This window comes from Lissotriton vulgaris, chromosome 7 (genome assembly GCF_964263255.1).
Source record: "Lissotriton vulgaris chromosome 7, aLisVul1.2, whole genome shotgun sequence".
NCBI lineage: Eukaryota > Metazoa > Chordata > Amphibia > Caudata > Salamandridae > Lissotriton > Lissotriton vulgaris.
Window position 1 is genome coordinate 579,953,862 of NC_141695.1, and position 14,385 is coordinate 579,968,246.

At 46.5% G+C, this 14,385-nt stretch overlaps 1 protein-coding gene across 1 annotated transcript in view; it reads right to left on the reverse strand.

Annotated features, from left to right (window-relative positions):
* Positions 1–14,385, reverse strand: part of SEC14L1 (SEC14 like lipid binding 1) — a 468,991-nt gene that overhangs the window by 259,541 nt on the left and 195,065 nt on the right. The window contains exons 6-7 of the mRNA XM_086930671.1: positions 1,888–2,016; positions 715–946 (exon numbers count right to left, since the gene is read on the reverse strand). Of these exons, the coding sequence (XP_086786797.1) occupies positions 715–946; positions 1,888–2,016 (361 nt within the window). The remainder of the gene's footprint in view (positions 1–714; positions 947–1,887; positions 2,017–14,385) is intronic.

Here is a 14,385-nt window from a genome sequence, read left to right on the forward strand (position 1 = left end):
TTCTCCTGAACAGCAGCGAGCAGCTAGGTGTCTGAACGGATGTGAGTAGACAAGGTGTCTGACTGACAGTGGCCAGGCAACGTGTCTGAACGGCAGAAGGCAAGCAAGGTGTTTGAAAATCAACAGGTAGACTTGTACTGAACAGTGGCATGAAGGCTTGTACTGGACAGTAGTGGGGAGGCATCGTACTTAACAGTAGTGAACAGGCACTATACTGAAAAGCACAAGGTAAGCCGCATACAAGCACTTTACTGAACAGCTCCAATAAGGAACTGTACTAGCTGCCGGCAGCCCCTGTATGAATAGCAGAAGGCACTTTGTAAGGCAGACGTGGCCAAACACTGTACAAACCTCACCTGAGAAAGCACTGCAATGTACATAGATCAGAAATTAAGTTGTACATTGAACAGAGAAAGCGATCAAAATGAATACACTATATAGAAAAGGAACAGCACTGCAAAAACAAAGCAGAAAAGGAAAGTTTCAAGCAAAACTGGAAAAGTGTGGTTCTGTCCTTAAGTATCAAACATAGGCCTCACTCGGAAGACCAGACAAATGCAAGACTATTAGTTTTTCAAATAAAGTTAAACCCACATACAATTAATTATAATCCTGAACTCTGGCATGGATCGGACGTTCTGGAACTATTTTGGACACCACAGTTGTAAAAAGCACTTGCAAAGCACTTTACTAAACAGAATCAGATGGGCCTACCATCTGGTGTCCCAGGAAGTTCTTGAGGGCTGCCAGATGTGCTGAGAGCTTCTTTAGTGCTAGCACCCTCCCTGGGAGCCACATCAGGTATGTTCATGGCAGGTGACACAGGTCGTCCGGAGGTAGATATGGTGCTGTCTTCGATACAGGTGAGGTTTGGTGTCCAACGGGGAAGGGATGTGATGCCTTCATCCGCCATCTGCTTCAAGTAATATTCAATGATTTCTTTACCCTTTAGGAAAGAGACATAATGTGACTGGGTGTCAGACTATGAAGAGGGGTGAAACAGAGAAGAGGAACAGTAAAACCATAATGCTACTTTACCTGAGAAAACATGAAGCTGCCTTCAAGAATTACACATTTGTTTAGCTATTTCAGCAAGAAAATATCAGAGCATTGTGGAAGCACAGCGATACAAAACAAGAGTTTTATTACCAAACATTCAGCACTTTGAACTCCAGCCAAGGTCCTCAAGTGAGTGCCATGCACATGGATTATAAGTCTCTATTCTTATTAACCACTTTGATGCTCATGACGAGCTCAGCGCGTCATGAGGTACACCTCTCGTGTGCTCATGATGAGCTGAGCTCGTCATGAACAATGGGAATCAAGCACTTTCAGCACTGAAGAAGAATTCCAATAGCAGCAATGGTGTTAAAGGTCTACAAAAAACACTACCTGATGCAGATCCACATAGTCAGGCTGTAAGGCTTTGACAGGGCCAAGCTAAGGTAACATTTTAAAAAGTATTGGGTGTGTAAGAGCATGGAAAGACATCTTAACCAACAACCCTGGCCTGTTAGGTCTTCCTCTGGATTCAATTCAACACCCTGAACTCTACAGAGAATGAAGAAACAGAGGGAAGTGCAATTATGCCTGTTTATATTTGAATTTGGCCTTCTCATCCAACCAAAGTCTAACCTGTCATACCCCTTCCCAAAAAAGCTGACAAATGTTTACAATGCGTACATGCCTGACATCAACCCTCATACTGAAAATACTACACCGATGATTGGTTCAAATTTTGAAAAAAAGATTACCTGCATATATAAACATTGATTGGGCATCAACTACACATTTCCTAGATTTTCAAGCGAACTCTAGAAGCCATAGTCAATGCTTCAAGTGTAGCATAATATTTGTCGTAATGGCAAAACGAAAATATTGAGGTACCTTTTTAATGTTACTTGTATACTGTTTCATGGCTATCTTTTCCACAGTGCTCTCGAAGCCAAAGAAGGATTTGATATCTAAACTGGCTGACTGTTCAAAGCATGTCCAATCTTCGTTGTCAGGGTGGACCTGAAGAGGGGAAGGCACAGTCAAATCAACTACAAACATAGATGGAAGTCTTGTCAAGCATGCCTCGTATACAACTGCAACCAAAAACAAAATTCTCTTAAGATTTGTTTCAATTAAATCATAAAAGGTCTTGCATTAGGGAAAAGTGTAGATTGTTTTAATTTAATCAGTACTTTTGATTTATTATATCCTACAAAAATGTCAAAAAAGGTCTGATTTGCGAAAATGTTTGCAATTTCATTTTGATAACATATGTGCAGGATAAACAAGACAGCATGTGGCACATACACCCATGTGAAAGAGTGAAGTTATCAGTAAAAAAAAAAAAAAGCACTACAACATACCAATAAACCATATTTATATATTTGTGAGAAAGTGCCATCTTTCTTGATTGGTATGCCTTAGCCAGTCAGAGGAGGAAAGGGAGGAGGAGGAGGAGGAAAGGGGGGAGGAGGAGGAGGAGGAGGAGGAGGAGGAGAATATCCCCCCCCCCCCCAGTCATCCCTAGGAAGGAGAGGGCCCACATACCCTTAACCCTAAACTCCAAGAATCAATCTCTGGGAACCTAGGGACCACATAGGTGGACCAGGTCCCAGGGAAAACATTGTGAATAGCCCTAATGAAGAGGACAGCTTTTTAGCAAAGCTGGCCAAGAGATTAGACCTAGAGTCAAGACTCCTGGCTCTAGAGAAGCAAAGGAAAGAGATGGGTTTAGCACCTATCAATGGTGGATGCAATACTAATAATAAGAATGAAGAGCAGTCTTGTGAACCTAAAATCCCCAACCGGATAGTCCCTAAATTTGAGGAAGGTGATGACATCCCCAAATGGTTCACAGCCTTTCAGAAACCTTTCTGGGGCACTCCTGTGGAAACTGTTCTATGGTAACTGCAGAGACAGGCTTCTGACCCCCTCTGGGCCAGATGCAGGGTCCTAAGACCTCACGAAGAAGACTCTGATTGAGGACTTTGGGCTCACCACGGAGGAGTATAGAATTAGATTCCGGGGGATCACAAAACCCAGACCCAGTCCTGGATTGATTGTGTAGACTACTCAGTGAAGACACTGGATGGTTGGTTAACTGGACACAATGTGCATGATTTTACTGGACTTTACAATTTGTTTATGAAGGAACACACACTAAGTAATTGCACAAATGGAATGTTACATCAGCATTTGGTAGACCCAGGTCTAATTTCTCCCGAAGAATTGGGAAAGAAGGCAGACCACTGGTGACAAGGTCAGCCACTGGGGGTGACCAGAAGAAGGTGGTTACAAAACCTCCCCAGAGGAAAGGTGGTGAGAATCCCAAAGATAAAAAGTCTGATTCTTCCAAAGGGCCCCAAAAACCTGTACAGGTGGATGGGTCCCAAACTACTCACTATGTGCCTCAGCCCTATAGAGGGAAGAACTTTAATCCTTTAAAGGCCTGGTGTAACAGCTGTAAGAAGTTGGGACACTTAACTGTAGATACATCTTGCCCCCACAACAAAGCCCCCAAGTCCAGCTACACCTGAAGTGGCAAGTCTACAGATGGGATCAACAGTGTGCCCAGAGCAAATTAGGATGCACACTAAAGCAGTTGTAGTTTCAGAAGGGGAAGTTGAGTTTGCCACTGTAGCTGTGTGGCCACCCAACTTAAAGAAGTATTTGCAATACCCCTGGGTTAATGGAACTAGGATCGAAGCTCGGAGGGATACAGATGCCAGTGTCACTATGGTAGGAGTCACACTGGTTTCCCCTGAGCAATACATGATTGGGAAAACCTACCCAGTCACCAATGTTGACAGTGTTACCACTAATCCAATGGCTAAGGTGACATTAGGCTGGGGGGGAGGGGGGCTGGACTGAAACAGGTAGTGGTCTCTCAAAAGTTACCAGCTGCTGGTCTGCTTGGAAATGATCTGGAAACCTCAGCCTGGGCTGAGGTTGAGTCAAAAACCCATGTGCCCATGCTGGGTATCCCTGAATTGGTGCGTGTGCAAACCAGAGCACAGAGCAAGAGGGAGGTTGAAAAAGTATGCTTGGAGCCTGAAAGTATGGCCCAACCCACCAAGAGAAAAGGTAAGAAGACTGTGGGACCAGCTTCTGTACAGCAAACAACTCAGGACTCCTCTCCTCAGAGAGAGGACTTGGATCCCTAGAGGGAACTGAGCCCATGGAGCATGAGCCTTACCAGGTTGAACTCTTGGGCCCAGGGGGACCCACTAGGGAAGAGCTGTGCCAGGGTCAGCAGGACTGTCCCACTCTTGAAAGCCTGAGGCAGCAAGCTGTTTCAGAAGCACAGGGAGATGTCAGTGGTACCCACAAAGCTTATTGGGAAGAGGGATTACTGTATGCTGAGGCAGGAACCCCCACTCCTGGAGCAACCAGGAGAGTGGTAGTGCCACAGAAGTACAGGGAGGTCCTCCTAACGTTGGCTCATGACATCCCCCTAGCTGGACATCTGGGGCAAACCAAAACTTGGAAAAGGCTAGTTAGTCACCTCTACTGGCCCCAGATGCACCAAAAGGTGAAAGAGTTTGTTAGCTCCTGTGTTACCTGTCAGGCCAGTGGCAAGACAGGTGGCCACCCAAAGCCCCCTGGTACCACTGCCTGTGGTGGGGGATCCCTTTGAAAGGGTAGGTGTGGACATTGTGGATCCATTTGAACCTCCCACAGCCCCAGGGAACAAGTGAATTCTAGTAGTAGTGGATCATGCTACTAGGTACCCTGAAGCCATTCCACTTAGGACTACTACAGCTCCTGCGGTAGCCAAGGTCCTCCTGGGTGTCTTCACCAGGGTAGGGTTTCCTAAGGAGGTGGCAATAGACAGAGGTTCCAACTTCATGTCTGCTTACCTGAAACACATGTGGAAGGAGTGTGGAGTGCAGTACAAGTTTACTACCCCATACCAGCCACAAACCAAGGGCCTTGTTGAGAGATTCAACAAGACATTGAATGGCATGATCATGGGACTCTCTGAACAACTCATGGATGTCCTGTTGCCATGCTTGTTTTTCGCTTACAGGGAATTGCCACAGAAGGGAGTAGGGTTTTCCCCCTTTGAACTTCTGTGAGGGGACCACTCGGTCTTGTAAAAGAGGGTTGGGAGAGGCCTCTCCAAGAGCCCAAGCAAGACATTATGGACTATGAATGAACTTGGAACTCAGAATGGCTGAGTACATGGAAAAGGCATCCAAGAATCTTGAGGCCAGCCAGGAGCTTCAGAAGCACTGGTATGATCAAAAAGCTGCACTGGTTGAATATCAACCTGGGCAACAGGTGTGGGTTTTGGAGCCAGTAGCACCAAGGGTACTTCAGGATAGATGGAGTGGCCCTTACCCTATCCTAGAAAAGAAGAGTGAGGTCACTTACTTAGTTGACCTGGGCACAAACAGGACACCCAAAAGGGTTATCCATGTGACCGCTCTACAATGACAGGGCTGACATCACCATGCTGATGGTGACTGATGAGGAACAGGAGGCTGAGAGTGAACCTCTCCCTGATCTCCTCTCCTACAGCCCAAAAGATGGGTCAGTGAATGGAGTTGTCTTTTCAGACTCCCTCTCTGCCCAACAGCAAGGCTGACTGCAAGCAAGTATTGCAACAGTATGCTAGTCTCTTTTCCCGGACCCCTGGTCTGACAAACTGGTGTACTCATGATGTGGACACTGGTGACAGTGCACCTGTCAAAAACAAGATCTATCGACAGTCAGATCACGTCAAGGAAAGCAGCAAAGCTGAAGTCAGCAAGATGCTGGAGTTAGGGGTTATTGAACCCTCTGAAAGCCCCTGGGCTAGCCCAGTAGTTTTGGTCCCCAAGCCTCATCCACAGGGTGGAAAGAGAGAAATGAGGTTCAGTGTGGACTATAGAGGGCTCAACTCTGTCACGAAGACAGATGTTCACCCTATTCCAAGAGCAGATGATCTGAGAAAACAAATTGGGGGCAGCCACATTTCTCCGTACCTTTGACTTAACTGCAGGGTACTGGCAGATTGGCATTGCCCCAGGACCAAAAGAGAAAACAGCATTCTCCACACCTGATGGGCACTATCAGTTTACTGTAATGCCGTTTCTGTTAAAGAATGCCCCTGCCACCTTCCAAAGGTTGGTGAATCAAGTCCTGGCTGGGTTGGAATCTTTTAGTGCATCTTATCTTGATGATATTGCTGTCTTTAGCTCCACCTGGCAGGATCACCTGGCCCACCTTGGGAAGGTATTAAAAGCCCTGCAATCTGCAGGCCTATCAAGGCATCCAAATGCCAGATAGGGCAGGGCACTGTGGTGTACTTGGGCCACCTTGTTGGTGGAGGCCAGGTACAGACCGTACAGTCAAAGATCCAGCCCATCCTGGACTGGGCAACTCCAACAACCCAGAACACAGACCGGGCATTCCTTGGCTTGACAGGGTATTACAGGAGGCTTGTGAAGGGGTATGAGTCCATTGTGACTCCCCTCACAGAACTCACCTCCAAAATGATGCCCAAGAAAATCAATTCTAACTGTTAGTTGCCAAAAGGCATTTGACACCCCGAAAGAAGCAATGTGCTCAGCACCAATTCTAAAAGCACCATATTATGCCAAGCAGTTCATAGTGCAGACTGATGCCTCTGAGCTAGGGATAGGAGCGGTCCTATCCCAAACCAATAATGAAGGCCAAGACCAAACTGTTGCTTTTATAAGCAGAAGGCTTCTCCCCAGAGAGCAGCGTTGGAGTGCCATTGAGATGGAGGCCTTTGCTGTGGTTTGATCCCTGAAGAAGTTGAGGCCCTACTTGTTTGGAACTCACTTCCTGGTTCAAACTGACCACAGACCTCTCAGATGGCTAATGCAAATAAAAGGAGAGAATCCACATCTACAGAGAATGGACTTTGAAGTGGAACACAGACTGCCCATGCCAATGGAGATGGAATTTCCAGGTTCTTCCACTTAGACAATGAAGACTCCCTAGGGCAAGGTTAGTCTTATCACCTTTCGTTTGTTGGGCAGGGGATTTCTGGGGGGCAATTGTGTGAGAAAGTGCCATCTTTCTTGCATGGTATACCCCCACTTTTTGCTGAATTGCTGATGTACTTTGACTGAGTGTGCCCTGGGCTCCTGCCAATCGGGTACCCAGGGCCTGTGTTCCTTCCCTAAACAGATATTGAACCCTAAACCCAATTGGCCTCTCTGGCCACAGGTATGCCTCTGGTAAATGATACCCTAGGTACCCAAGGCACTGTAACCAGAGAAGGCCCCTATGTACTGCAGCACTTATTGTGCCACCCTTCGAGGACACACACGAGGACACACACACACACACACGAGGACACACACACGAGGACACACACACACACACGAGGACACACACACACACACACGAGGACACACACACGAGGACACACACACACACACGAGGACACACACACACACACACGAGGACACACACACACACACACACGAGGACACACACACACACACGAGGACACACACACACACACGAGGACACACACACACACACGAGGACACACACACACACACACACACACACACACACACACACACACACACACACACACCCACCCCCCCCCCCTTTGCAGGCTGAGTGTCTTGGTGCAGAACTAAACAGAGTCGAAATGGCACACATCCCTGAGTGCCATGCCCACAAACACACTGCCCTGGCATACCTCAGTCACCCCTCCATCTGGGTGCACTATGCCAGTGGTGTGGGCAGAGGTGCATTAGCCCTGTGCCCCTACACTAAGTGCAGTGATGCCATTAAGAGTATATGGTGCTTGGAGGTTGTCATTACGAACTCCACAGCACCGTGATGGCTACACTGAAGACTGAGAAATTTGGAATCAAACATCTCAGCACATTAAACCCACACTGATGTCAGTGTGTGATTTAATGTAACATGCACTACAGAGGGCATCTTAGAGATGCCCCCTGAAACCTAACCAACTCCCAGTGTCCTGACTGTGTAGCTACCGAGGCTGCCACCACCAGACATGTTTCTGGACCCCTGTGTCGAGAGCTTGCCACTCTCGGGGGCCTGAAACAATGCACATCCTGGGACCAGGTGCCAAAGCTCCTACCCAAGGATGGGCAGGGGAAGCTTCAAAGGCATGCCGCCTTTTATCAGCTTTTTCAGGCCAATTGCTGTACTCAGCAACTGGCCCCCACCGGTTCTGACCCCCACTCTGGCGGGAAGACAGACGGGAAACCCTAAGTGAGGAAAGGGGCTGTGCCAGCCTCTGCCAACCACACCCCTCAGGTGGGAGAGGCGAGGTGAAGCATAACTCCGGGCTCTGCCATCTTGAGGATGGCGAGCCCTACCCAATCAGAGATAGGCTCCGGCCCCCTCCCACAGGAGAGGAGCAGGATAGGGGTGTTCTCACGCCTGGACAGGGACATATTGGTCCGTGCCCTTGCCCTACCTGCAACGTCCCTAAATTTAGTATTTAGGGGCACCCTGAACCTTCCTTCCTCAGATTCTGATTCCGAAACAAGAACAAGATGAAAGAAGACCTGCCGTTCAGCTGCTAACAAGAGTACAACACCAACTGACTTGGCCCCAGCCCTACAGGCCTGTCGACCCTCGACCCTCGAACCTGCTCCTGCTAAACCCTGGTGTCTCCTGTGGTCAGGAACCTCAAAAACCCCGGAGGACCAGACTGTCTTGCTCATCTAAAGACTGGGACTCCCACGAGCAGTGGTTCTGCTCAAACAGCCAGCCAGGAACCGCGAATCCAGCACACTCTGCACCAGCCAAGCCTGGCCTGTGCCTGAGTGAACAAAGACCACGAGGACATCTCCCCGGCGATTGTGACTTGAAATCCAGTGCCCAAGGACACTCCTCGACGCACCAGACGCTTGCAGCCTCACAAAAAGAGTCCACACCAGCTGAGTGTAAGATTTCCAGACACTCAAAGACACCCCTGCACCCAGCGCCCCACGGCCCGGTGCCCCACTCCTGGGTGGCTACCTAACATACAGCTTCCCAACTTACCTCTCAAAGTGGTGGTCGCACCTGAAGAATCTCCATCCCCAAGTCTGCAGCCTTTATTCAACATCCAGCTTTCTCATTGAAATACATTGGGCGCCCGACGCCCAACTGTGAGGAATCAAATTTTGTTTCTTGTAATAGAATTATATCCCCTTTCTGTTTGTATATATAATCAAGTATCTTCCGCTTTTTGATCGGGTGATTGATGGCCTTAACGTTCAGCGAGACAATTTTAAAGGATTTATTCTTCTGAGCCATGGGGTTAGAGGGAGCATGGTTGACAACGTATCATGTGAGATGCACAAATTGACACTATGAATACCTGATGCATATACTGTAGTGGGCGGGTAAGCAAAAACTCAGGTGCATATTGATTGAAATCGAGGGCAAAGGTGCACTGTAAGCCCAATGTATTGCTGCATGTTGAATAGTGCATCATTCTTTTATTGACACTGAAGTGTACAGAATATCTATTTAAAACTAAAAATCTGCTGGGAAGAAGAGAAAGAACCAAAAAGAAAACACACAAGAAAACAATCAGGAATCCATCCCAACCCTCCCACTCCCCAATCCCTCCCCACCCACCCCAAAAGTGATTCAAGAACATGGTAACAAGGGAGAAAAAAGCAACAACTCCCCCCTGTGACAAATGTAGAATTCCCCCTGCTGAGTCACAAATAACAGTAGAAGCAACAGTAGAACAACCGGCGTTACCTGAAGCCAGGAGTTAGCCTATGATTGTTACATGTGGAGTAAGGAATATGCTACTTACCAGTATGCATCTGTTCTTGGCATAGAGGGCTGCAGAGTGGTACATTTATGAATAGATCGCCATCTGGTGTTGGGCTCGGATGATTGCACTTGTTTTTCTCTTGGAGAAGTCTTTTGTCGTCACGAGACTGGTGACTCCTCCTTTGGGTCCTAGTGCGCATGGGCATCAGCTCCATCCTTAGATTGTTTTGCCATAGTAGGGTTAGATGGAGTAGTATGATAGAATACAGATAGAAATGCCCATGTAAGTGTATCTAAATAAGATAGTGTTGGAACAGACACAGGTTTCCGGGGAGGCTGGGAGGTCATGTACCACTCTGCAGCCCTCTATCCCAAGAACAGATGCATACTGGTAAGTAGCATATTCCGTTCGAGGCATATGGGCTGCAGATGGTACAGAAGACTGGTAGTTCCACTGGCTGATTGATGTGGAATGCTGAAATTACTTTAGGCAAGAATTTTGGATTTGTTCTAAAAAGCACTTTATTTTGGTGTAACTGCAGAAATGGTTCTTCTATTGTAAATGCTTGCAATTCACTTACTCTTCTGAGTGAAGTAATAGCTATAAGAAAAGCCACCTTCCATGTGAGGAATTGTATTTCACACCTACGCATAGGTTCGAAAGGTGGTCCCATTAGTCTGGTAAGTACTATGTTGAGATTCCAGACTGGGGAAGGCGGTAGTCTTGGTGGAATGGCTCTGAGGCCTTCCATGAAAGCTTTTATTGCTGGTTCTTTAAACAGGGAAAGATGTTGTCTGTTTTGCAGGTACGCTGTTATAGCTGCAAGATGTACTCTAATAGAGGTGTAAGCAAGGTTACATTGCTGCAAGTGTAGTAAATAGCAAATAATCTCTTTAGTGGATGCGTCCAGAGGATTGATGTTGTTACTGTTACAGTGTACAGCAAACCTTTTCCACTTTGCTGCATAGCATGCTCTGGTGGTAGGACGTCTTGCTTGCTTAATGATTTCCATACAGGTTGGAGGTAAATCTAAGTATCCAAATTCTATGACCTCAGGAGCCAGATCGCTAGGTTCAATTGTTTAGGATCTGGGTGCATTATTTCTCCATGGTTCTGTGTAAGGTGCATGGGTAATAATCTTAACTTTTGATGTGGCACCTGTGAGAGTTGCAGTAGCGTGGTGAACCACGGCTGTCTTGCCCACGTGGGTGCTACTAGTATCATTGTCATTGAATGTTGTTGCAGTTTCCGAACCACTAATGGAATTAGTGGGAGAGGGCGAAAAGCGTAAGCAAATTTGTTGGACCAATTTATCCATAGCGCATTGCCCTGGGACAGGTGGTGTGGGTACCTGGATGCGAAGTTTTTGCATTTTGCGTTCTGATGAGTGGCAAAGAGATCTATCTCTGGTTGTCCCCATCTTTGGAAGAATGGCTGCAGTATTTGGTTGTGCAGTTCCCATTTGTGTATTTGTTCTGACTCTCTGCTTAGGATGTCTGCTATCTGATTTTGAACTCCGGGTAGGTGTTCGGCTAACAGATAGATCTTATGAGGAATGGCCCACCTCCAGATGTCCTGTGCTAGTCTGAATAGTTGGAGAGAGTGTGTCCCCCCTGTTTTTGAATGTAATACATTGCAGTCATGTTGTCTGTTCTGATCAGGACTCCTTTGTTGAGGATTTGCATTTGAAAAGCTTTTAATGCTAGAAACACTGCTAGTAGTTGCAGATAATTGATGTGCAGTCTTTTTTGCTGTACATTCCATTTTCCCTGCACTGTATATTTCTCCATATGCGTTTCCCATCCGGTGAGCGATGGTATGCACCTGTTACAACGCATTTTTTACAACGCACTACCACTACAATGCAGGCATTACAACGCATACCATTACAACGCATTGCGCTGGGGGGCGCTCTAGGATAAGAGGTAAGTTTAATTTACTATCCAACACCTTCCCTAGGGTCCACGGGGACTGGAGTTAGAATAGTAAATTATACTTACCACTATCCAGCACCCCAAAGCGCTATGCGTTGTAATGGTATGCGTTGTGAATACCGCGTTGTAATGGTATGCGGAGTAAAAGTATGCGTTGTAACGTCATACATCCGTGAGCGATGCATCCGCTGTTAGTATCACTTGTGGAATCGGTTCTAGGAACGACCGCCCCTTGAAAATGTTTGTTGTGTTCCACCACTTCAGAGAGCGATGTGTGCGGTCGCCTACCAACACCAGATCTGTAATCTGACCTTGAGCCTGATTCCACTGTGTCGCTAGACACTCTTGCAGTGGACGCATTTGTAGTCTAGCATATGGTATTAGCAGTATGCAGGAGGACATCATCCCTAACAGCTGCATGACCACTCGAGCTGTTAGTGGGTGTTGTGGTTGAAATTTTTGGATCAACGTGATCATTGTTTGGATCCTGATTGGATTGGGGTATACTTTGGCTTTTTCTGTGTCTATAGTAGCCCCTGGATATTGTTGAACCTTGTTTGGTTGTAGGTGGGATTTTGTGTAGTTCACCGTAAACCCTAGCTGGTGCAGCAATTGAATGGTCTTCTGTGTGTTTTGAAGACATTCTTCCTGTGACTTGGCTTTTATTAGCCAATCGTCCAAGTAAGGGAAGACATGTATTTGTTGTCTTCTTGGGTGTGCTGCAACTACTGCTAGGCATTTTGTGAACACCCTTGGTGCTGTTGTGACCCCAAACGGAAGGACTTTGAACTGATAATGTTGTCCTTCTACTACAAACCTGAGGTATTTTCTGTGAGCTTTGTGAATTGGGATGTGAAAGTAAGCGTCTTTTAGATCCAGTGTAGAAAGAAAGTCCCCCTTCTTCAGTAAAGGAAGTACTTGTTGGAGCGTGACCATGTGGAAATGTTCCGAGTTTATGTGTGCATTGAGAGGTCGGAGGTCTAAAATTGGTCTCAGAGACCCGTCTTTTTGGGGAATTAGGAAGTATAGAGAGTATACTCCTGTCCCTTGCTGATGTTTTGGAATTTTCTCTATAGCATGCTTTTGTAGCAGTGATAGTACTTCCTGTTTTAACAATGTCAGATGATCTCGACTCATTGGACGCTGTCTGGGGGGGATGTTTGGTGGGGTAGCTGTGAGTTCTAGGCAATAACCATGTTGGATAATTTGTCTCACCCACCTGTCTGACGTGATGTTTTCCCAGACAGGTAGGAACTGTGATAAACGTCCCCCGACCGGTGTTATATGTTCTGGGGGGAGTTGTATTAAGTCACTGTTTTGGGGTTGGGGAGCTGCGGTTGTTATTATTTCCGCGACCTCTACCCTTGTTGTTGTTACCTCTGTAACTGCCTCTTGAATTACCTCTGGGTGATGGTGTAAAAGAGGTAGATTGCTGGCTTGTGCCTGTATTCTTTGACCCCCCTCTGTAGGTGGACCTACGAAAGGAACCCCTTTGAGTTGGCTGTTGTAATGCTCCCATTGATTTAGCCGTTTCTGTGTCTTTTTTCATCTTTTCTAAAGTCTCATCTGTACCTGAGCCGAAAAGTGTTTTTTGATCAAAAGGTTGGTTCAATAAAGATGTTTGTATTTCTTGTTTGAACCCTGAGACCCTAAGCCATGCATGTCTTCTTAACATGATACTGGTGTTGATGGATCTTGCTGCAGTGTCTGCCACGTCTAAGGCACACTTAATGGAAGTGTTGGTTATTATCTTCCCTTCCTGTATAAGCTGGTCTGCCCTTTTTTGATGTTCCTTAGGGAGATGTGTGATGAGTTTTTCTAACTCGTCATAATGCGCTCTATCATAGCGTGCAAGTAGCGCTTGTGTATTAACTATGCGCCAGCTGTTTGCTGCTTGGGATGCTACTCTTTTGCCTGATGCATCTATTAGCTTGGACTTCTTATCAGGAGGAGGAGCTTCTCCTGTAGATAATGAATTTGCTCTTTTACGAGCGTTTGGGACTACAAGCGAGTCCAGAGGTACCTGTCCCTTGATAAATATTGGGTCCTTTGGGGCTGCCTTATATTTTTTATCAATTCTTGGGTTTCATACCCTAGCCCTCACAGGGTCTTTGAATATGTCTGCTATGTGGTTGAGAAGACCCTTTAGCATAGGTAGTGTTCCTGATGCTCTTTGTGCAGCAGGTAGCGTTTCTAAAAGGAAATCCTCTATTTGAGGTTCTGTATGTAAATCTACCTTATGGTATTTTGCTGCCCTATTAATCAGCTGTACAAAACCTGTATTATTATCAGGTGGTGAAGGTTTTGAGGGGTATAATTCTGGGTGGTTATCATCTGAATCTGCATCATAATTCTCCCATGGGTCTTCTTCATCTGGGATAGTCTCGTCATCCCCATGAGGTTCTCCCTCCCCTGTATCACTGTCTACATCTGTTTGAGGTGTAGATGGTCTTGGTGTAGAAAGTGGAGGAATAGCTGGCATAGTGTGAGGAATAGGAGAAGAGGGTGTGTCTCTAGGTCGAGGAGAAAGGGGAGGAGTTTTATTTGTCCCCATTGTTCTCTTCTTAGGAGGAAGAGTTTTGTCATCTAACTGTTCATTCTTCCTCTTTTTCAGTGATTTTGTCACCACTTTGCCAGTTTGCGGATCGATAAACAAAGTCTTTTGTTTTGGATATGTCTGCTGCTCCTGTGTCGGTACCGAAGTTCTTGGTTCCGAAAGGTGCCTTTGCT